The sequence below is a fragment of the Bombus fervidus genome, chromosome 1 (genome assembly GCF_041682495.2).
Source record: "Bombus fervidus isolate BK054 chromosome 1, iyBomFerv1, whole genome shotgun sequence".
NCBI lineage: Eukaryota > Metazoa > Arthropoda > Insecta > Hymenoptera > Apidae > Bombus > Bombus fervidus.
In genome coordinates, this window is record NC_091517.1 from 19,845,426 (window position 1) to 19,870,771 (window position 25,346).

The 25,346-nt window shown below is 45.6% G+C and overlaps 1 protein-coding gene and 1 non-coding gene across 3 annotated transcripts in view; both read left to right on the forward strand.

Annotated features, from left to right (window-relative positions):
* Window positions 1-25,346, forward strand: part of LOC139989485 (uncharacterized) — a 264,665-nt gene that overhangs the window by 14,985 nt on the left and 224,334 nt on the right. For both annotated transcript variants that reach the window (XM_072007946.1, XM_072007938.1), the window contains exon 2: window positions 14,197-14,388. In XM_072007946.1, the coding sequence (XP_071864047.1) occupies window positions 14,197-14,388 (192 nt within the window). The remainder of the gene's footprint in view (window positions 1-14,196; window positions 14,389-25,346) is intronic.
* Trnaf-gaa (transfer RNA phenylalanine (anticodon GAA)) lies at window positions 907-979 on the forward strand. Its single transcript has one exon. It is a non-coding gene; the product is annotated as a tRNA-Phe (tRNA).

Sequence of the window (25,346 nt, forward strand, 5' to 3'; positions counted from 1 at the left end):
CTCCCAATGCCCAAACGAGGGACGATAATGCCTCGCTCTCGTCTTGTTCCCGCGCATAGACACTATTAATTTCGTATCCCTCGCCGCGTGCGCGCCTGTGTATGACCTGTCTCGCGGTCTAACACACGGAAAGACAGAGAGCGCAGGCCCGTTCGATTGACTCGTTCGCCTGGATATATGCCGTCCTTTTTAACGTGCATCCGTGATCCCGAGGTTTTCAAGCCTCCCTCGAACGTCATTACCGCGATCACGTCCTTTAACCGTTGGAAATTGCGTACGTAATGCCGGGTAATTCCGGCGTAGACACCGGACTAGGTGTCCAGTTCGCAAAGGTCTATCGGTGGTGCGGCTACATAACAGCGAATTGGAATTTAAATTTCTGGCGATTAGAGCTGGGTAATGCGTTTTAATGAGTTTTATGGTCTTTCGTTCGAGGCATCTATCGCCAGACGGACAAATTTCTGGACGGTTTGAGAAGCGTATGGAAATCATTATCGATTTTTCCAATGTAAGATTGCTCGTTTGCGATGATATTGTCTAATTTTTCCGATACTTGGCAAGAGAAATTCTAGTGATAAATTCTGGTAAATTACGCCCGGCATTTTCTAATAATCGTAACCGTTCTGACCCTGACGTTATGCTATCAGGCATTCATCTTCTCCTATTTTCCTTCTATCGTTATCCGTTATTTTTGTTTAATAGCATTTCTTACTTATCTTTTCTGTCTGTTCGATAATAATTTTTCACGCATGGAATCAAGCGATATAATTCATTGGTAGTTTGTATCAGATTGTATGTGTAAAAGTAAATCTTCTGTTTGTGTATTAAAGTTGATTTCAATCTTTCTAATTAGTATTCTTTATACACATTGTGTATTTAAACTATATTGCGAACGTAACCCATCAAGCCGAAATAGCTCAGTTGGGAGAGCGTTAGACTGAAGATCTAAATGTCCCCGGTTCAATCCCGGGTTTCGGCAATTTGTCTTTTTTTCTTTTTATATCTTTTTTTTTACTCACAACTTATTTACTAATATTATTAAGCTTTCATAATGTTATTAATCTTAAAAAAAAAAGGAAATATAATTTCCTACTTTATTTTAAATTTATAAGTCGAACGCGATATTTGAATGTGAATATTTTAATCAGTTATCACAGGCAAACGAAAAAGAGTATAATTAGATATATGTATATAAAATAGTGGTTATTATAGAAAATTATAGAATTTAGTTAGAATTTAATCTTGAAGTTAAGATTAATAATCTTTGGAAGACACAATGTTTGCGTTGAGATAATATTCAGTGATGTTTATTAAACAGAACTACAGAACCTGATGTATACAAGCGAGTGATATAATTAACAACGTATACAAGAATTGTTGATTGTTGGCCAGTTACTTTCAGACTAGACTTAGCTAGTAACTCATGATCCCTTACATACTTTGAACCCCACTCTCTATACAGTAATGAGTATGACCTGTGTAAGTGTCCTGTTCAAATGCCTGTGCGGGTATCCGTGTAAGGGTATTGTGCCTATGCGTGAAATATCGTTGTATTGGAACAAATTATATAAAAGAAAGAAACTAATCTCTTTACGTGTTAATAGCACATCTAACAGTCACGAAGGCAACGTGACGCATAGTAGTTTCAATATTTAAAATCTAGTAATCGTGATTAATCTGGCACTTACTCGGCTCGTCCTTTTGACTCGTTAACGCGGCTAGATTAAAATTTCCGTTCGCCTGACTGCCTTTTGCGCGGCAATAAATTCCATTAATAATGTTGCATGATACGCTTTGGCGGGTTAAGGTCCGGCTAGGCCGCGGCTTATATCGAGAACGGTACATAATTATTACGTGGAATGATCGCGGCGTTGCGTGTGACGTTGTAACCCCCGCGCCTAAACTGGCCGGCCGATAATCTCGCAGTCCGGTCTTGTTCTCGAGCATGGATACTATTAATTTCGTGTCCCTCGCCGCGCCGCTGCGCCGTGTTTTTCGATTGACTCGTTTATCTTGCTTTCCGCCGATTTCGCTGTAATTAGAAGCCTTGATGGGAAATTAATTCGTCGAGCCGGTTGCAGCATCGGATTAAAATTGTTCTTTTGAACGAGGCACGTATGGTACGTACCGGCAGTGCGAAGCTGGGCGGAGTTTCCTTTGTGAAAGTTTAAGTGGCGATTGATTTCTTTCGTTCTTCGAGTTAAGAGGGAAAGTAGGTATAAAATTCAGTGACTCACAGGTGTTTTTACCAATTAGTTTGCTTCGAATTGGAATTCCCAAAGTAACGTTAAATTGCACTATGAAATAGTTAGCGTTCTAATACGCACGATCCTTTACGCGATTGATCTTTGTTGCATTAGCATTCACGAAACTTTCAAAGGCCAAACAAAGCTACAAACTGGCGTATTACTTCAAGTGCCCCCCTGTGCATCGGCACGCCATTGTTTTCGCAAACGCGAGTCCACGGCCCGAAACAGAAGCGCAGGCGAATACGTAACGACACGTTGACAGGTGCACGACCAGTCGTTGGTGTTTCCGCGCGGCAGCACGCTGCCGTGGACACGCACGTGAACGCCCCCGGCCGATGAATGCGTGCAGGGAAACGCGTGTACGGTTCGCACGTGCCACGCACGCCGTTACGCTTGGAAAGCTCCTGACAACGGCCTCCTTCGATCGACCGTTCGTTCGGAAGCGTAAATGCGAGTCGCTTTATGTCTTCCAGCCCTCCGATAGATCCCTCGTCGAAGATTCACCGGACGTACGGTTGATTGGTCGAGCACATTGGTCGGCCTGATTTCCTGGAAAACGGTGCCAATTTGCCGATGAGTTTTGCCGCGTTTGCTCGATACCTTGCTGATATTCGTGACTGCTCTGGCTTAGGTTTTCTGTCTCTTGTTGCGTGATACGACTGTACAGCAAACAGCGTTTTGCTATATGGTTTTCAGGACAATTATGTGATGTTTTTAGATAGTTAAAAGCTTGTGTGTAATAACGTGGTTTTAAAAAATGGAGCAATAAAGAAGAAAGAGAAGAGAATGAAAAGAAAGAAAGTATACGAGATACTCAAGCGGTAAAAGTTTTTCAAATGATTATCAAACAACGGATAATCTTGCCTGTAATACGCAAACCACTTGCGATATATCTTTCAAAAATGCATTCTTTCGAACTTTAATTTTACTCTATTATATCTTGCAAGAAACGATCCAAGCAAACCCTAACAGAACGCAAGACGTTGGGTATCGAGGGGTCAAAGAGGACGGTACGGTGGGAATAACCGCAATTTGACGTAACATGATGCGGGGAATAGCGAAACTCGGTCCAGAGAAAGGCAGGCAACCCTTGCAGATTCGGTCGGGGGGTCACAAGGGGGTGGAAAAGGGTCCACGAGACAGAAACCCCGGGAAAGGGTATCTGTTGTCATGGTCCCTGATGCTCCATTATTGATTAAAGATGGCTGACTGGCTGGATGGATGGATGGGCGGTGAAGTCGTGACGCCATTTTAATATGCGCAATTATAATGTGTACCCAGAGCCCCGGGGGATGATACGGGCCAGGTCAGGGAGGTGAAGGACGCGTCGCGCATGTTGTCGGTGACCCTGCTTCTTGAAACCGGTTCGCCTTCTTTGTTTGCACCGAAATCAGAGGGGAATCGCGTAATTGAGGAGTTAATTAGGACGCGTTTTCGGTGCTTTAATCGAGTTTCCCGTTTCTAATCTATAGTCGTTGGCGAGATTCTCGTGTTCGTCCCTGGCGTTTTTCGCCTCTTCTCAACAGGTTGCATGGTTTTCCTATAAAAATAAATGGGTACATCTTGGAAAACCTTTGCGATCGTTAAGGTAGCATAAAAATACGAATGTGAAAAGTGGAAGTTCGTTTAAAGGAACCAGAACAAATGAAATATAGAACATATCGCACAGGTATTTTTTTCAGTGGTAAACATTCGATACCCGGAATTAACACTAGAACTACCGATAGTTAACACGAAGCTATTTCCACCAAAACCAGTGAAAATGACTGGTCTTTAAAAAATACGTAATAATAGAATATTTTTATTTTTATTGATTTGTTATTTTCTTACAGAAGGAATTCCATGTTACGTAGTATATTTTTGGTATTATTAATTCATCTGGGGCTATGATCCCTAAACGAGGGTCGACACATTTATAAAATTGTCGAATCAGTCATTTCGACTGCTGTGGTATTTCTAGTATTAGCATCTAGCGATCTAGCGATCGATGACTTGATCTGATAACTTCATCATATTGAATGATACGCAGTAAAAATTAAAAAAACGCGTGGGAAGTTGTACGAAACGAGGAAACTGGTTAATCGAGGTTCGATAAACAGATTGCAGGGTCCTTTTACACTTTGACAAGTACCATTTTAACTGGTATTGGTATAATACAATATTATTTCAGTTTGAATACATAAGAAACAAAATAAAATTCATTATATTATTCTTTTAGTTATCGTTGCGAAAGTCATTACATCGTTGAGGAAAAAAAAATATAACATGAATTAGGAATTTTAAAATAAAGTTATAAAACCAATCAATTTGACTGGTGTGGTAGTTCTAGTGTTAAGTGAATTCCTGTTGCATAAGTAAGATCGCGTTAATAGCGTAATACGAACTGCAATTATTTTATTGTCAATTATTCGTGGATAATGTCGGTAACTTTACCTTTAATTCGTCCTCACCCTGAATCTGTTAACAAGTAACTGTCTAACCTTCGCTACGACCGAAGAAGCGGAAAGAAACAACCCTATTCTCGGCAGAGGCTTCATCAAATTTACACGAGAAACTTTTCCGTAGGAGAAAATACACGCGATACGTTCTCTAGCCAATCCGTTACTCCGCGGTACGGCACACGAGTAGAAAGTTTGTTACATGGGGCGGTGATTGCACGGAGGGGATGTACGCACCGGTATCAGGAGACTCGTGAAGAGATAACAGCGACGACAGCTCGTTAGCGTCGTGCGTCGGGGTTGTAGCGATGTCGCGAAGCTCGATGCCCGACAACGACCGACCGTGGGCGAACATGTCGTGGCTACAATGCCCGTACGTCTGCCACAATGCCCGTAATAGGAAAATTAATGTGTGTTGTGTGTGGTCGCTATGTGCACCCTGGGGCGTTCGCGAGATTCTCGATTGTATTGTTCACGTACAATTTGGTCGTATAATCGATTAGTCAATGGATTTTGACTTATGTCGTTTTTGGTTCGCTCGTAAGAATCTCTCTGAATCTCCAGTGTCCCTTTGATATTCTTCTGTGCATTTTTTCTTGTTTCCTCGAGGGATTCGAAACGATTCAGACGTGGATATTCGATTAATGAAAAAGAGGGTAGGAAGTATTTTTAAAAATCACAGCAATTGTTTCGATACGAATAAACGCTAGTTTTATAGTAAACAACTAATTAGGAGAAAATTTCTTCTAAAGAAATTTTCTGATGTTGGGGGAACGTTATTGCTAGATTAACATTACAACCGGCAGCATGGACGTAACGATGGAGTTCAACGTTTCAATTTCCTAGAAGGTCTACTGTATTCACTTCTTGACATTTTAGGAAATGTCGTTCTTTTTGAATTACGCAATGAAAATTTTACGAAGGATACAAAGGATGTTGCGTATTTCCTTTCTCGAAAGATTGTCTAATTTAAATTCCAAAATTTTTAATGTATAACGTAAGCAGCGGATGATCGATCATTCCTACGTTGTTATTTAAAATATCACGTCTTCGATCGCTGGAAAGGTTGAAAAAAAAGCGAAAGAAAGCTCGTTAAAAGGGAGGAAGCAATAGTTCCGCCGCGTATCAAACGTTGCGCCCCATCCCTGTTAAAGCGGCCGTAAACAGCGAAGCATTAATACAATTCCGCTATTTAATTCACATCGCGTCTACTCACCCTCTTTGCAACCCGTGCCGTGTATTTCATGCGAGCTGCAATATTAATCCGCGTTCGCGTGGCGTGCTAAAAGGCAGAGAGAAAATTCTCGCGAACCACCCCATGTGTGCTCTCTCTTTTGCGTTCGCGCGTCCATCAAAAGATAACGAATAAAATGGTAAATAACGATGCGAATGTTGGAACTCGAGGGGAGGATCGTCGATGACCGGATTGGTTTTTCCTTTTCCTTCTGTGTTTTCCTCGTCCTACTACCGCGTTATCGTATTTCTTATTTAAGCCGAAGCATGTTGTAAGCCACCCGATGGCGCGGCTCGATAGGTCGCCGATACGAGTCGTTCGAAGAAGACGTGGCTCGTCCTCGTGGAGGATAATGACCGCTCTCGCGGTAATAGCAACTGAGAACTCCTCCTGAAAGCCTATCGAACGGCCCCTCTCGCGTGGAAATGCGTCTAATAAATATGTCGACCGTATTGCACGCGAGTCTCTTTTCTCTCTTGGAAAGTGTTTTTCAACCACAGGGTATTCCTGCTTCTTTATATTTTTCCCTCGCATCAACCAAGATTCAGACATAGCACCGCGTAACCAGTTACCATTTTTAATTCACGGAAAGACACGGCACCGTGTCATCAGTTACGAGTGTGTTAATACACGTAAACGAACACGTATGTTCTCTACGCTACTTATCATCCATTATACGGTTTGAAATTTTTACCAAGAAGTTAGAACCTGCAGCACCGCGGAGGTTCGCGGAAGCGGAAATGTCCAATTCACCGCAGGTGACTTTTATCGGAAAGACCGCGAAGTAGACTAACCAGCGTGCGTTCGTAATGCAAGCTTCGAGAGGGCCGCGTATTAGTAGGTACCTTTCTCGCATAAACAGTCATTTATATGCTCACAAGCCTTAATAGCGGTAATATATCCAGTGACCAGCGCGTTAATAGGCAATAAGCGCGAGGCGACTCACCAAGTGCCATTTGCTCTCCGGGGAAAATTCTTGTTTTCCTCGAGACGGAACACGGCTCGCGTTCGAGAAAGAGCAATACAAAGTGATCAGAGTCGACTTGCTATGTATGACTCACATGCAGTCGATTGATCGCAGGTGACGAGGCGAAGCCGAGCGTTGGCGCTGGCGCTAGAATTTTCCCATGCGTACCTCGCCGAAGATAATAATTACGTTTCACGTCGGGAAACGTCAATCTCTCTGTCTCTCCTTCTTTCTCCGCGTTAGTCCGTGGCGATTTACCATCGTGGATACGTCTTGAATTATTATTGCGTTTTCTCCAATGGATAATTTGCATTGCCGTCCGTTCGCGCTACGTCCATTCCGCGAATGGAGAATCGATGAGCGGCGAGGAACAGCCAGCGAGGGGATAAACTTGTCGTCAACCGTGTCTTCGTCGTTTCTGGTTTTTTCCAGTCGAATACATACAACGTTGAACAGGCTGTATTTATAACAAGAGTTATTTTTACGCTCGTACGTTTTAAAGATATTTTTTAAGGTTTGTAAAAAAAATCGACGACGCACTGTTAAAATTTCAAGCCAAGTTTGATTTCTTTTGAATCTTACTACCGTCTGCACGCTGCTAGTTATTCACTTTTAAATCGTTCCAATTAGTCTAATTTGTTTCGTGTTCGCGATAAATCTTGCTTTAACAATGAGTAATTTCAACACGTTAACGCAACCCAACATAAACATATCCCCTGTCCATCTTCGCAACAACCTCAATTACCGCCCTCTGCCATCTCGTCAGACATCGAAAACAATTCAGCTAGCGGCACGCGAGCGAAAAAGAATCTCGGTCGATGAAGATAATCTGCGCCGGCGTTCGCCACGAATTAATTCGTGGCCGCGGTGCGTGTCAAGCTCGTCCCGTTGTCGTCTCGTCACGGCAGTGGCTTGGTCGTTTTGTCGCCAGTAATTACGGGGCACGGAGGTGGGCGGCGCGTAACGTGTCGCGCGTTTCGCTCGGCGCGAGCGCGGACGTCGCGTTACGGCGCGCGCGGAAGTGTGACGCCGCGACACGCCGCTCTCCATCAGATAAACTCGCTTAACTGGCCGTTTAGCCCGGCTCGATTGAAAACCGTATAGCTTGCGCGATCGCTGCGTGTCACTGCACTGCTTCGCACCGTTGCGTGCGCGTCAACCAAACGCCGAGTCTCCTTTTGTCCCGTAAATTTCATGCTTGTTACTCGCGTTTAACCTTCGTTGGCAGAAGACGGTTGGCTCACGGCCGGCGGTTTCGTTAATCGTCAGCTTTTTATTTTTCTTTTCGTGGAGGCCGATGATGACTTCGAACACTCATTTTTGGACTACCGCGCTTAGGGTGAAACACGATGACTATGAAGAGTATTTGTACGTACCTTTCTTTGCCCAATGAAGCGTTTTTTTTTTTTTTTTTTTGTCGGAGTCGTTCAATTTCCGTATTATCAAACTTTGTAGTCACTCGCAAAGCGCGACTAAGCGATACGAAGTGTAACGTGCAGCCAAGGAAGAGGAATGTTTGAAAATAGACGGGGTAACGATCGTCTCGAACGCATCAGAACGCGAAGATACATCGAGAGTTTCACCAGCCCGTCGATTGTTTTTCGTGGCAGGGAAGATTAACGCTGCCCGTCACCAGCAATGTATTAATGACGCCGATGATGGAACGGTACGATGATCGTCGACGTACTTACATGTACCTCGCACGGTTTTCTACCCGTTGCATGCCGTACACGGCTCTGGGGCTAATTATCACAGCTGTCGGAGTCACCGCTTCCAGATCTCCAAGATATCCATGGGTCGACGATCAGCTACAAGGATGACACGCTTAATGTCCCTTTTATACGCTTATTTAGTTTGTACGCTCATTGCCTTTGTAATCCCTTTCGTGGCTCCAAGGCGTAAAGGTAGATAAACTAATGGTCGAATTTGGATCCTTCGTCTGTCACGGATGTTATATTTTTCGTACGATTTCGTCGCTTAAACATCGTTCGTAAACTTGTCGCTATTTACGCTATTCGATTTAAAACAGTCGTAGACCTCCACAAGGATTTCAAAGTGTCACGTTTATCCCAGCGATCGGAACCGCGTGCTTAAACTCGTATAAGAGTCTCTCAAATGACTGGCCAAATGACTTACACGAGCGAAACGAAAAGACCGCGGTATGCACGATATCTCGCGTATGATCGACGCACGACAGGGGAAATATCCCCGTGGAACACGGTATACGCGACATTATCGAGTTACGAGATCGGTCGAGCGTTTCGGCGTTCGCTTCGCCGTGTCTCGCCGGAGGTCGAGGATGAACCAGCCAATGCATAGATCCCGCCTTTAAACGTATGCGTCCCGTCTGAAGTTATGCCAATGGTAGCGTGTCCCATCGAAATTGTCGGCTGTCGCAAGATTGCAACGTTGTGGGCGCGTAATGTTCGATAAAGCTCGCAATTAGTCGGCGCTGTCCTCGACGCAAGACGCCGGGATGGAGTGGAACGTCGGTGTTCTTGGTTGGCTGGAAGAAAAGGGAGGAAAGGCTGTAATTTTCACTTACGTTGGCTTTCTGCTTCGTGGGCTGTCTTCGAGGTGGTTGGGACGCAACGTGTGATCAACGTGACTGCTTCGTCGTGCCGTCGCGTCGTGACGTTCGAGTTGAACAGAATCACGGAGGATTGAATCGTGGCGACCCTGTGGCTGGAAATTCTTTCGACGAAAGGACAAGTCAAGTCAAGTCAAACAAGTCGAATCGTTGTTTCGTTGTACGATGGCTATTTTTAATTTCCAACACGGTCGTGTTGAACAGCGCGTTACATATGAAAAGAGTACGAAGGATGAGATTACAGAAACGTTGAAAGTAATAAAGATAAAAAGCAATAACGTCTATAGATGTTACGAAGGACATTTGTGTACGTGTTTTGATACAAAAACCGAGGATCGCTTTATTGGAATTTCAGATAAGCATAAACTTCTTATTTAACCATCTGCGGAGTATGGTTTTAACGACGTCGGTGATTAAGCGTGCAACCTCTGCTGTAAGCAATACTTTATTACGTGCACGCATACTGTGTGTAGACTCGACCGATGGACACAGTACATACTTGAAAGTTTCCGCGAAAAATCAATTATCGCGCGCCTCTAAGTTATCGATCACGCGTCTTCCAAATCACGAAAAGTCGTTTCTATCGCTTCCAGTAATTTATCTGAATCGTAATTCTGAATCTTCGTAGTCTCTCGCTGCGTATGGTTTTACGATATTCGTCTTACGACAGTCGCAGATGCGATCATCGCGAGATTCGAAACGATTCCGATGTTTTCAGACGTACGTAAAATATTTCAGCAACCTATCATTTGCTCTGGCTATAGTAGTTCGCTTCAAGTGTTTTATTCCCATCGCTGTACGACGCAACTACGCGCGTATGCAGTCTGCTTGTTTCGAGGTCGTTCGTTGATGAAGTAGTTTGGCTCGCGTTTATCTCGCTGGGCCATCCTTACTTTGTCATTACGCGGTGCGACCGCGGTTGGAAATTTTCGTGGCAACGCGTCCACCAGCTGCTACGTCTGAATCACGCTATTCTATGGAATATCGTTATTGTCATCAATCCTGCTCGTCTAGTCATCGTAATAACGATCTCGCGATCAACTCGCGTCGTCAAAAATCGTTTCAAGCCTCTTTCGAGTAATATCTTTTAATTTCTTCCAAATTACCGCGAGACATTCTCCAAATTACCACGTTTCCACTTGATAACCTCGATTACGCGCGAGTACTAGAGAAATCGTTGGAAGACCGAAGAATTCGGTTTACATTGGAAGATCCGGGAGACTGTCGGATAACGCGAAAGAGCAAATGTTCGGCGAGAAAGGAGGAGATGTAACGAGGCAACGGAATCCAGCCTTTTTCTTCAATGGCACGCGTTTCTTTGTCCAGGTACGAGGAATCGGCGACGATTAGAGAGAGAACGGAGGCGCACGCTTCGCGTTGCGAGCTACGTGTCGCGATCCGATACGTTTTTACTTTTTTGTCACGGATAGAAGCGCAAAGACGCGAGAACGCGTGCGGTGGGCTTGATATCCTGTGAAATTGAGTCCAACGAGCAAATTCCTTCCTCCATCTTCTGTCAGATGGACAACTTTTTTGTAGATTCGAATCAAAGGTAATAAAAATGTCGCTACGTGGCGGTTGGTCGACGCGTGCTGAGATTTCTATTCGAACATCGAAACACCGGTTGAACATTGGTGTTTTAACGACCCGCGTTTCAAGTATAAAAAAATTCATTTGCCTTTTACTCTGGTCCCTCTTTAATCGATACAAAAAAAGTCGTAAAATTTGAAAATCAAGCGGTTCACTCGCGAGGTTGTATCGACGTTTAATTAACTTTATTGGAATCGTTGGAACAAAACAACGCATCAAATCGACGATTACTTCCTCGTGGCCATCGAACGAACATCGACGTTCCCGTTTCCCCGATCGAAATGATATCCATTCGGCCGCACGAATCAATTTGGCCGATCGCGATCGATAACCATTCGCTCGCAACGTGCAATCTGTCCTGCCGTGTAATTATGCCGTGGGCCCGTTTAATGGTTCTTAAGCGACGAATATTGATCGTGCAGGAAGCGAGGGGCTCCTCGGGTCAAATTGCTGGTCGAGCGGTGGATAAATCATCGAACAATTTGATCCATTAATTTTCCGTTTTTTAAATCGACCTCAGCTGTGTGTTCCGCTCTTAATACCATCGACGAACGTTCTTATTCGACGATCGTTCGTGCGAGAATCCTATACCGTTCGGCGACGACTTAAGGAGAAGTTATTCGCGGGTTCCGAAAGAATTACGTCGCGATGCACTATTTTCGGGACACGAACGGTCCGTACATCACGATTATGATCGCGGCGCTGTCGTAACAGCGTCGCAGAGGGGACGCTGATTAATCGGAAGGTAAATATTTTTCCAGGGCTCGATAAGATCCACGCGATGCGTCTACTTTGGTTACGGCTGCCGATGCTGACTCGCGGCTCTGGAATCTGAAAAATTCCGCGCCACGCTTCCCCTAACTCGCACGAAAATAGGCCGTCGATATTACACGTGGCGGACACGAGTATCGACGATGCAAGTATCTGTCTTTACGTCGGTCCCGCTAACGGCCTGTTAAAGACGCTCGTAGAACCGAGCATCGACAGTCGAGGATGGTTGATGGTTAATAAAAAAAAACTGTTGTATTATGATGTCATTGTTGGCTCGTTGGCTCAGAATTAGATTCAGGGTGGTAGGATTTAATGACGCATTTATTGCGTCGTATAAAATTGGCCGATAGGTACGTAGGGCGGTGCACCGAAGACGTTCGAGGTGGCTATTGTCACGTATAACTTTCGCAGCTAATTGTAATTTGAATTTTCTTCGTCTCGTTTCACGATCGAAGCTACGCGAAGCAACGAAGGAAGAGATACAATTGTCGATGCAGTCGGCTCTGCCGCGATCCGCGTTTGCAGCAAGGTCGGTCGAACGATTTCCGTTACGAGCCGCGTCTACGGTAAACGATTCGCGCGGCGCACAGAATGGCCGTGGTAAACAGAAAATAACAGAAGCTTCGGAACCTCGGACGAAGTAGCGTTAACTCACTAACTTTAGGAGTTTGTTATTTCGGTTTTGCCGTTAACTCCCGCGAGCCAGCGACAAGAGACATTCGCCAGACCACCACGAAACGGTCCATCCGCCTCCTTCCTCTCAGCTCGGCCGAGTTGCCGACTTTCCGGCGTGTCCAATCGGGTCCACCACCGCTATCCTCGTGCTCCAAAATAACCGAAACACGCGATATTACCGCACTACGTGACGTAAGATCCTCGTGGTTCGCGCGGATTTCTAGTAACGACGGATCAACTCCGCTGCATCAACGATACGCACGGTCGAGTTCTTGAAGCGACGTTGACGTTGCATTCTGCGACGTTGAGTTATTTTAATTGTTTCTCCGTGTTTTACCGTGCGTGACGTATAAGAATGATCATCGTGTTAAATACGGCGTAGTTGATTCTGCGCGGCAACAACGAGATAAATGGATTTTATAATATTCGGATGGCGGTTTTGGGACCGATCGTTTCTTCATATTGCTGGATTTCAGATTGAATTTAGTTTCTAACACTTTGCAATTTTCTGTTGATAAATGGTTGAGAAGAAAAGGACGATATTAATACAGAATATGGGGCGGACAGCACAAACTTCAAATTAATGTTTCAATTCTTCTCTTCCTTCTAAATCGTAAGATCCTCTTGAGACTACAAGGACTCTGATTATCCAAAAATTGATAAAAAATTCCTCGACTCCCCTTTTGATACTCTACCACTTGAGAAACGTAAAACGCGACTTCGATCAAGGCAACCCTCGACAAAAGACGACCACTTGGCGCGACGTTGTATCTCGTTCTGATCGCGCTACGCGGCCATTTTGTCGAGGTGCGTCAATGGGAATAATCGCGTGGAATTCGTGTCGTCCGCGGCAGGACGATCAAAAGGTCTTTACGTACTACGGTGAACGGAACACCGTGGCTTCTTTTCATCCTCCGCCTCCCACCTCATCCCGGACTCCTTTATAAGAACACTTACAATGGACCACACGCATACCGGTGACCTCGAAGCGAGTGCGCTTCTTACAGGGTCAGGGGCATGTGTCATCTATCTTGGGGAGGTTCATATTCAGTCGGTGACACTAATGCCTGCTCTTCGTTCTACGGGCAAGAGCTTTATCTCGCCGAACACGCGCGACGCCCGCGCGTTTTTTGCCCGAGCAATCTGTTCGATGACAGACAAACGGCCTAACTCTGTGGAAAAGCCAGTTTGGAAGATTCGTCGATCGTCTAAAAGAATTCGATAAAGTCTACGATCTTTTTACGTAGTTTTCACTCTTATCTTCGCGATAAATTGTCACGTAAAACGACAAGAATGGTTGTCTGAATTATGCCCCTTTTTTTGACAAGCTTCGTTTTTCTTTCTTTCATTCTTTCAACTGTAATTATGGACTTTCGAGTGGCCGGTCGATAGGTTGTCGGCTTTTCGAAATAAATCAGTATTTTTTGTCACAGTGATGTTAATGTTACGAAAACTTACGAGGAGGTTTAATGACTGTTTACGACTTTGGGATCTGAATGGTGACGCTGTTTGTGACTCGTGCCTTATCAGGATGTGCTTTGATATTCGAGATTTGATATTCCAGCAACGCTAACACGACCCTAAATATAATTTTCTAGAGTATGATTACGATGTTCTTTAGAATACAGCTAAGCGATGTAAATAATTGTATTACGTATTAATAAGTGGAATTAATGTTGCAGTGGCCAACGTGGTTTTATCGGCCAGACTTCCCTCTCGGTACATCACTACCCACCAGTCACGTATCAAACGCCAGCAGTGTTCCTACTTCGTCGCCTTTGTACTCCAGGACCCACTCGCAATCGGAGGCTCCCAAGGCTCCTGACTTCCTCGATAGCAGTAAAATTCATGGGCAAACTCCGACAATATGCACGGTAAGACGAACCATACAATCCCCTCCACGTTTCTCAATATTCGTACAGGAACATTTAAAAAGCTCGACATTCAGTGATCAACCTTTTCCTCCGAAATTGCTATAACTTTACCATTGATCAAAAAAGAGGAAAAGTTAATATTCATGCACAAAGAACGTTCCGCCCTGCGAATTTTAATCGAGGAGAAATCAACTTAGAATCGTTCTACCGTACCACTATACATTTTAAACGTACCCCGACCTCGATGCATCTTTTACACGTAAAACACACCGCGGTAGAATAACCAAGCTGCATCACTCGCGATATCATGAAAATCGCTGGCGTAAACGGGCCAGTAATCGCCACGAGCATCGACATGCAATTTTCTCAGGCAACGCGTAATTCGGAATTACTAATTTCACGAGGACATTTTTGTACGCGCAAGCAGGTGACATGGAAGAAATTCGGATGCAAACACGATACGAATCCCTCGTTTTACACTTAATCAGCCGTAAGTAACATGCAACACGGTCTTCGCCACCTCTTTCAATATTCTCCCCGCGCAGGAAGCTTTAAAAATAAAATATGCGCGCAGACGCGATGAGCATGGATGTCGCGCAGGTTGCGCACAGTCGAACGGGAAATTAAGTTGTCGAAGAGGTACCGCGAGCGGATAGATTGAAACGTTGCATTGAGCGCGATCCTGTGATCGATAATAGGCTGCCCATGACGGCCAGGAAGAAGCGAGCGAGTCTCGTTACGATGTCGTTATTAAAATTCCCATCGGGCAACGCTGTCACCTGCGTTGAAATTATCGGCTGATTGATTGCTGGCTATTTTTGCAAAATGCGCATGCCGAGGCTCTCGTCATTTTTATGCCACCGCGTACCACGAGCAGCGTGACGCTTGCGTTTCAGGAAAGCAAGATATGGCTTTCTGAGAAACGCCTCGTCCACGGAATTTCTCTATTTACGGCGCGACGATAGGTCTAATTGCGCGGTTACGTTTCTTGCTACGAAGTTGACAATTGCACGAAAGTTCTTCTCATCGTCGAATTATCGGTTTCAAAAGTGTACGTACGTCTCACCGCGTAAAACGTCTTTGACGCGTGGAAAGAAGCTTCGAGTTGCTACCTATATGGTTCGATTGGCGACGGGGATCGCGTCGCCCTCGTCGCTCGACCACGGAACTCATTTCCGAGTCTCGGAACCAGGGGGTTCGATTTAATGGGCGACGACATGACACAGAGAGCTGCTGTCGATCGATATTCAATTTACAGTTTTGTGACAAAACGGTGGACACGGTGGAGAGACAAGTTCGCGGAAGCGAAGACCCCGATCGTCGGTCTAAGGGGGCGTTCGAGTCATTTGTCAAGATCGAAACGACGCGACGCAACGCTTCCCCTGAAACGATGAAACCGCGTGGGCGTGCGTGGCTCGTTAGGGCGCTGTCGTGGCCCCTCGTTAGCGGCGATGCGCCTGCAACAAATGATTTAAATATAATACTTAATAATGCCACACCGTGGCACCGGGGTGTATTCAATGCGCCGCGCACTTTTGTTTCTCGATTATTATTATCCCGCCGCGTAAATCGTGTCCCGCGATATTAATGGCGCGTACGGAGCGAGCAGTCGCGGCAGCGATCAATCTCGTTGTCACAATTAAATGCACCGCAACGCCGAGCCGAAGAATAATTTATATCCGGCTACCCACGTGAAGAACGAAAGCCGGAGAACTCGAACGAGATCGCGCCCGCCTGTCTTTCTACGTTGGAAGAATGGCAGCGATGCTTTTCTGGAAAAAGTCGTTTAGAGTGGAGTTCGCTGCTGGTGAACGCGTGATCGACACTCGGTTGATCGAGGCTGAAATTGTTGGTAACGTTGCGTCGATACGACTCAGTGGGGTCGATCGTTTGAAAATGTCGTTGGAGACTCGTGATCGATGTTGCACACCCGTTACAGAATAATTTAAAAGAATGAAAAAAGATTAGATAGTAGAAAGTGGAACACCTTTCTGCGATGGACATATAAAAAATCGTGCAATTAACTTTCCTATTAAAAGTAAGTAAATGAAAAGAATCTCCAACTATAAACAGTTAGTGGCGGCTAAATCTACGATTAGCAATGATATTGCCATTACATGGACATCGGCTATCACAGTTCAATTTTCACTAATGGTATTAGCTTTTCTGGCTTAATTTAAATCGCTGACTCCCATTAATCTGATAGAAAAAAAGCGTCTGCTCTCTCTTCTAGCAAAAGGGAAGCGCGTGCATCTCGTATCCGCTCCTCGAGTTTGATTAATGTTAAACCTCGAGTCTGATCCAGCAAATAATTGCCTTCCAGATTAATTGTTTTTTGATGGACCACGGTTGCCTGTGTTTTATTTATATTCGTTCTCGCGACCGTAATTGAAAGTCAAAATGGTGGATTTCACCGGTGCATCGGTACGGTGGCCATTGTAAGTAAATATTGGATGTTTAGGAATCGCGTGCGAATGTAATCGATAGCGCGGCCAATTTATTTTGGAAAAACTTGGACTCGATCGCTTTTAAGTCGAAACGCTTCGTGTGTGATCGATCTTTAACCTTTCTACGTATCTGTGCGAGTACCTACGTATAAAGGCCGACACGCATGATCTTTCGTTCAGTTCGCCGCGTACTTGCACGGCCACCTTTTATAACCGAGATCGTTTCTATCTCGACTCTAATTTGCCATTGATTTATGGGAACTCGCTGCTTATTCCGCAACGTTCGGCTCTCAGGTAATTTTGACGTATCAGCTGAACTTGTCTTCGAAGTACATACCCGTGCTTAATCGGCGTATTTGTATTGCGTTTGTTTAGATATTTTTGCTCGTTGTTGGACCGTATAGGATGGTTCTAGAAACTGGGTTGGGCTTCGACTTTGTTCTCGGTTGAGATCGAAAAACACACTCGCGGAGAATGATTTTTCAAGATTTGCCGATACTCTCTCAATGCGCAATAAATTAGAAGCGCGATGAAAATAATTCGGTACTCGAATGAAAAATAGACTGTCCGCCTCTTAAGGTCTCGCGTTCGCTTATCCTCGGTTGCCACAATTAAATACGAAGCTGAAGATTCCTCGCATAGATACATTGTTGCATCGGAAGTGAGGATGCGCGACGTAGGGTGCACTTATCGGCGGGGTCATTATTCGTTGGCGTTCGTGCATTTATGAGCGAACCACCGACTAGGTACCCATGGTTTGCCGCTTTTATTTTTCCAGATAATCCATTTACTCGCGTCTATGCATCTGGTGTTTATCCCTGGCGCAGTCGTTTATTAGCGAGCAAGTAAGTAAGACGATTTACGTCGAACGCGTTTCTTCGGCCCGTTTCGATTTCGCTCGCGTGAAACGCGTGCATTAACGGGTTTATGGACAAATCATCCGTTCCTCGAAACCTCCGTCGAGCCTATCGACTCGTCTTCGTTTTAACTCGTCTTCAATTTGCCGTCCTGCCATGCCGGTCGCGCCCCCTTAAATTTCATCTCTACGTTTCACGCTGTTGGCTTCTTCGTTCCTTTTTCCCGTCCGATCTCTCGTACTTAATCTTCAACAGGTATCGTTTGGTCGTAGGCTAGTTTTACGTTAGGTCATTTATTCCTTATTTTACTGCTGGCTATTCAAACATTTCCAAACTCGATGCTCGACAATCTACAGACTGTCGAGGGGAATAAGAGGAAGAAGAATTTTTATTGGTACCGGGAGTACGTAACGAATCGTGTAATTAGTAATCGGTGAACAGCGGGTGCTTCACACTCGTTCTGGCGAGCAACGCCCACGCGATCGGTGGAGTTGCGAAAAGTGGCATCGCACGGTATATAAATTCGATATTGCCCAACGACCGGCTCGTTTCAGCGGTAGCTAATTGCAGTTGACGCGTAGAAAGTGCATGATAAAGGAAGCTAATCTCTGCCGCGAACTGCATCAATAACGCTACCGCTTACGTAAGCTAACACGTATGGTAATGAATAATATATTAGCTGTCGAGCGAATTTTGCGATCCACCGCGAAGAAACGGCCGGCCGTTTCCGCCTGGCAGAGGAGGAGACAGATAAGGAAGATGGAGCCGCTTTCAGTTTGTAATCTAATAATAATAAGAGCAGGTGAAAGCGCATAGGTGATTGCGAACCATGGCTGGCTAAACTTGTAAAGCGGTGCTGCGCTTTTTTCTCCAGTTTTAGAACCTCTTTTTCCGTAACATGAAATTACCTTGTGAATCTGTCTAATCTTACGCCTATTACTGCTTTTATCGTTATACTTTTTCCGATAGTACACCAATAATATTTTTACACGTACGAAAAACATGCTCTCCGATCGAAAAGATCCGATCTCTACGCGTCTCGCTACCCGTTCGCCTTCTCTCAGTCAGGCAATCGCCTAATTACCGCTTAAATTCACGTTACACGATGTCAATTACGATTTCATGGAGAGCAACTCGACGACGTACAGTGGCATGGACCGAATGGAATCCCGCTACCGACGACCAAGAAACATGGTCCGTAATAAGGGACCGTGGAAGGGGGAGAAAAAAAAATCATTAACTAATCATTAACTGTAACCGTTTACCGGTCGCGAGGAGAGATTCAAAGAGGGGCCGACGCGGTGACGAGGCATCAAGGCGACCGGTGACCAACCGCTAATGACGATGACTTTTTGCTGGCCATTTTTTTTATCTGCCTGCCGGCCACTTTTCACCGAGCTCCGTGGCCAGCGACGCGATCTCTAATTACGGTTATTACGAAAATATTTCGCCGGTCGGCGCCGATCGCCGCTTCCGTATTTTTTTTACGCGCGGATTACGAGCCATCTTTGCGTCGCGTCGCGTTTTATATTCCGTTTCGATTCACCGCGAAAAATCGAATCGGCCCAGGGGCAAGAATTTATTCGATTGGAACGCCGTTACATCGAGCTTACATTTACATCTTGTCTGATCTTTAAAGCGCTTCCATGTCCTCCAACAGCGTGCTGACTCCGAGTAAGTGTTTGCGTATCGAGGCTTGAAATTCTACTGAGATTTCGGTGTAACATTTGTCGAGGTAATTTTTATTCATCGTAGGCAAGGACCATAGAATAATATTTTCTTTCACACAAAAATTAGTGAACGAAATTTATTTCTGAAGGAAACATTTCTCGAGGAAATTGCCGCAACATATTTATTTCGTCGAAAAGAGTTTCCTTCTCGACCACACCCTACGACTTTCGACCAGTCAAAGTCTCGTTAAATTCAAAGGCGGAGAGCGCTGTTCGTGCACGATTCTAAGCGATCGACAACGGAGATCGGAACGATGCAACACACGAGGGGGACTGCACTCGGTCGGGGGGATGTTCTTTCGCGTTCGAAAACGGGCAAAGTAAGTAGAAACGAAGTAATTAGCGTTTCGAAAAGTTTCGTCGGACTGTCGTATCGGTAGGGGCCGTGGAGCGAGCGGGGCGGAAGCTAATTGCGCCGACGTTTAATTAGATCGTTTGCACCCGCGGCCCGCGCTGCCCTTCGTATCAAACTTGCCCTGTCCTCGCGATACGGATCAGCCTTAATTCACCGACTCGCCCGTCTGCCCTGTTAATCCCGCTCCTACGGCCGCGGAACCGCTGCTAAATTTAGCGCGCTCGTTGATTCGCCTGCACCGACATTACGCACGCGCGACCATCGATACTTCCATACGATATCTCTCTCTCTCTCTCTCTCTCTCTCTTTTCTTTGGTGTATATACTACTTTTTCCATCTATGAAACTTCAACCTTCACGTAAGAACCGAGAGATTTGATTTTCGAAAGATGGCAAAAAATGCATCTCACGTCCATTTGACTTTCCACTTTATCACGTACAAAGTACAGTGCAATCACATTTAGTTCTTCTTTGAAATTTTATGATTTTATTTCGTCGATCAACAGTCAACTTTTCCACTCATCGACTATAATAAATTCAGCTTTTTCCCCCGGCAAAATGTGTCCGGTCACGTAATCTGCTTTTTCATGGTCGCACCACGACCAAGAACCTCTCGAGCAACGACAGTGTCTACCTTATTAGTTATTCGACCGGTCGCCGGCAAAAAAGCCAATAATTTTACCGGTGCCAGCCCTAACGACGAGTCGCTCGACAAAAAGCACAATCTATCAAATTGTCACTGCTCTTTCTATTTCATAGTTACGAGGCCTCCTAATAAGCAATCTTCGATGCGGTACCGTAAATCGACCGAACGAGTTCCGGCTGGTACCGATTTCACTGACTACCATACGTCGGTGGCAGTCATCGAAATTTCTGTCTCTGAGTTACGCGTGCGCAGCTTCCAGCGTCCTTGATTGAATTAACTTCCAATTAGAGTCGATTTTAGTTGACGTTGATAGCTGAATCCGTCACGGTCTTCGCGATTCGAGCTCTTAACGAACTCGGCATTACGTATACCGTGATACTTGAGATTAATCAAGAATCTTAGTAAAGATTGATTAAGTATTGAGTTTTCTGATATTCAGCGCTCGATCGATCGTTCGATTTTTCAAATACGCGGCGTTCTATCGCGCCAAGTTCTAACAACGTATCGTAACTCTGACCGAAACACCGTCGTTGTCATCCGACTCGAGCTATCGAAGATTCTTTGTAATTTCGCGTCGTTTTATCCACAATGTTCGGTTTGTCGCTTCGCCATCGTCTACCTGTTTCTCGTGTCGAAACCGTGACACTCACGTCACGAACAGCTTTTATTTCCGAAGAAAAATCCTTCGAACAAGTGCAGCATCCTCCGTCCGGAGCCCACGACCAACGTCTTTCATTCATCCTCGCTCCTTTTATTCCCGACCAGTTCCTGAAAGTTTGAATCGACGTCGTCGCGGCGAGTACGCACATCAGTCAATGCGGCCGCGGCCGGTTCAACGTCCTTCTTCAGCGTTCATCAGCCGGCACAATCAGCCTAGACTCTGGCGATCAACGCCGTCATCGTTCGAACGACGAACAACCGGCGACTAATAATCTCTCGATCTTGTTGTCCTTTTTCTCCCACCGCGCCGCGCCGCCACGCTAATAAGTCATTTCGTCGAGCGTTGGATGTCGCCGCGCCGCTTCGTGAACAAGTCCCTTCATGGACTTTATGAACGATGTTTTCATTGCTGGAAGACACTTCATCGTGGTTCGTTAATTATTTCCGAGAACCGCAGATAAAGGGTACGAAAGAACGTTTCGACACGGGATTTCGTATTCCTACGCTCATTTCCGTCTTCCAGCTGTTTTTCACCGACCATTCTGTTTGCTATTCCTTTTTGCCTCGCGTTCGATAGCTTCCTGCTAATGAGACACACGCCGACGATCGTGACTAGCCATTTGCCATTGATTATTAGCTGGCCTGTATTTGCTGCTCGATTACGACGATGTCCTATCTACGAGATCGACCACGCCTCCGTATCGATCGCTCGGTAGCTGGCCAGTTAACCAACAGTGTTTTAAACGTTATTTTTTAATTTTTCCTGGTACAGCTTAAAGTACAGTTGTGCGCGATCAAGGACAAGCCAAATTTACGAGCGTGGATATTAAAGCGCGGTAGTCGCGAATCGTTAGTCTTGCGTGGTTTTTGCCGTTTGTCTCCATGCGTGGCTCGTACCTTGTGTGTTTAATCGCGTCGCGCAGCGCAGCGCGAAGAAACGCGCTGATTGCCACGAGAACGCAGACCGAAGACCGACGTCGCTTTTACGAGGCTCGCGTGTGGTCGTTCTAAGCTAATTGTACGTTCCGTTGAGAGTACGTAGCTTGGAAAAATCCGGATTCTCGACCGCCCAGAACCGAGCGTACGTTCGAAGCGGTGCTTTTAAAGGGAAACGGACTCTCCAAATTGCGAGGACAGCGCGGAACGTGACACTTGAGTGAGTAATTGAGTAATTAGCGACTCGGAGCATACGTATAAAACGTCTCCATCGTTTTCAGTCTTCCGTGCCACAGCAACCAAGCAGTGTTGCACTTTTTTCATATAACTGTTAGAAAAAGGTCGAACGAGAAGGGACGCGCGCTGGCGAACAAAGAGGAACGGACGCTTAACGTTAGCTTAATTTCGGGAAGCGATTACTGAAACGAGCGTCCATTTCCCGTAGACGATTTAATGCGTTTTCTACACCGTAGTTACTTTTAAATCGCTTCTCAGACTCAACTGTCTCTTGGCGCGTCGCTTCTATCGCGTTCCACAGATCGAAAACTTGTCCTCGTTCTTCAACTTTCGCGATGTATCGTCGCACTCGAAGATAGACACCGAATCCACGCTACGTCTGCAACACGTTTGTTCGCGCGAGGGCCACTAGAAATTCAGGAGTATCGCGTGACAGACCGTTTTAGCATGGTGGTCACGTGCAGCTATGTTTATGCACCGATAAGCCTCGGACGAAAAGCCCGCCGCATTTAGCTAATAACCTTTTTCTCGTCTTGGCCTGATCGAGGTCGCGGGTAATAATAAGAGAAGGGGGGCGGCTCGTTGCGTAATTGAACGGGACCGTGGCAGCACGCGGATCCTTTCTGACAGTTTCGGCAGTGAAGAGAAAGCGGACGAACGAGAGCGAGCGCGGTGGCATGCGGAGGAAAAACGCTGTTAGCCTAACGGCATGCGCGGCTTAATTCGGGCTTTATTAAATTTGCTACGACCCCCGTAATTTCGCCGGGTATCCTCGTTCCTTATCAGCGGAAAGAGGGCCTCTCGCCGCGGAATCTCGCCATCTACCTGCGCCTTGGGTTACTGTCCATGATGAGACGGTATGTACGTACCGGCCTACGTGACACCATTAATAATACGCCGTGCGTGCTGCGAAAAAAACAAGCGGCAGCGGTGGACTTATGGGCTTCGACGTGGCAGCAGAGATCGGTGAGAAATTGGTGGACGATGAAGAGGCGGAATGTTACAGTTCGATAGAATTAGAGGAACGTTTACAGGTAGATTGGAGATTTCCTGAATTTCGCAGGTGCAGCGGCTCGCGAAAATATTCCAACGTTTGTAGAAATATTTTACCAATATATTGCTCGTTATTGTACGATGTTATTTTGGAATTTCGTTGGCGTTGTAACAAGATTCCGCTACCACGATAATGGACGCCGCGACGCGACACGGCGACCGATTTCACCTTGTCCTCGCGATTTCCGTTAGGATTTTGTGATTATCCTCGATGGAAGGCCGGGAGGAGGAACGCGGAAAGTGGTCACGTTGCTTCTTTTACAGATAAAATTATATTCCGCGGCGGATAACTCGTTGTCGTCTCATTACATATGAAATTTGCGCCTGAGCAAGATTCTCGGCTTTAATCCGCGGAAAAACGTGAAGCCTCGCTAACTGCCACTCTGAGATTGCGTCTTGTTACCTGCAAATGATTGCGATCAATTTAGAGACGAGATGTTTAGTGTCGTGGGCGACAATCATGAAGTGGGGGGGGGGGGGCTGGTGGTTTTTCCAGTCGTCCAGATTGATTGCCTTCCCGAAACACGAAATTACTCTTCCACTACAGGTTAGGTTTAAGATGATTCGCGATAAGAGAAAAGAGAGCGGTTTAACAGAGAATCGATGAACATTTTAATGTCGCTTTAATTTCGAACGCAGCAGAAAGGTATATATCGTTAATATTTAACGAAGAAACGTAATCGAATCTTGTTTCAATCTGAAGACCTTTGAAACGAGGCATCCTCCACCTTCGTTTCCTTCTTTTTATAAATATGCATGTCGTCGGTTCGTCGAACAAACTGCAAAGGACGCCGATCGGTACAAACGAAGGCGGTCAGTTAGGAAGATAACGAACCGCGGACGAATCGCAAAATGGTCGAAGGAAAAAAGGAGAGAACAGAGGACGGCTAACAATAAGGGAAGAGACAGACGTCCGTGTGCAGTAGCGAGGGCGCGGGAGTAGGGTACGTTAGCTGGCACTCCGGACGGGGGAACATCTGCGCCCTTAATTATTTTACAGATTTAGTAGATCGTTATGGCTTGTAAAATTACTGCCAATTTCACGGCCCTAAACTTATTTTATCCGCGCGTTAGCTGCCTATCGGTGCATCGCCGCAAAAGCTTTCGAAGGATATTGGGCATTCTTCCTGGCTAAATTAATGGCCCCTTGTTTATGACTGCATCGGCACCGGACACGCAACGATTCCGTCGCGAATTCCCGTAAATACCCCCGATAATAATGCGATTCCTCGTCTGCTTCGCTCTTCTCTTTCGTTTATCTCTTCTTCTCCTCTGTTTCTTCTTCTTTTTCTCTTTTTTACTTCATCCCGATCTCTCCCGCCACTGTGCCAGTCCAAATCGAAGCCTCGTGCTCTCTTTTCTCGCGAGTACGCTCTTTCTACTCTTTCGCCATTCCCTCTGCCTCGTCTTCCGTCTTTTTCCACCTTCTTCCATCTTCCTTCCCGTAGTTGGTCGAACGTGGCTCCTCTCACGGATTAACCTTTCTTTCTTCTCTCCCTTGCTTTGGGACGGTAAGCTGCGTTTCGATCGTTAGAGGATTGAAATCGATTTTTATCGCTCTTAGTATTTTCATTTAGGGCCTCACCTACTAGCAACACGCGCGTATTCCTGCATGCACGCGCTCCTCTTCGAGATAAATGATCTTCTGCGAGTCGTTCGTTAACTGATTAAACCTTACCTTCGATTATGTTCCGTAATGATTTTCTGTTCTTTCTAGAAGATACTTTTTACCTCGTAGAGTAAACAATCTTACAGATTATAGACGTTTTCAACGATTTACGTGGCGATCGTGAGTTAGGGGCAGCCTGAAGAGGACAGAACGTTCCAGGGAATCCCAACACGACGAAGAAAAAATGCTGCGTATCTGGTGTCGAAGTTGCGATTAAAATTCACGTGCGCGCGTCCCGGATGAGAACGGAGACCGAGTTTCCCTGCAGCGTCGCCGGGATTCGTTTAATGGTCGCGCGGCTAATCGACCGCGATATCTCTGGTAATCGAAATCGAAAAGCGAAGGAGAGCGGGAGGGATACCCGCGGAC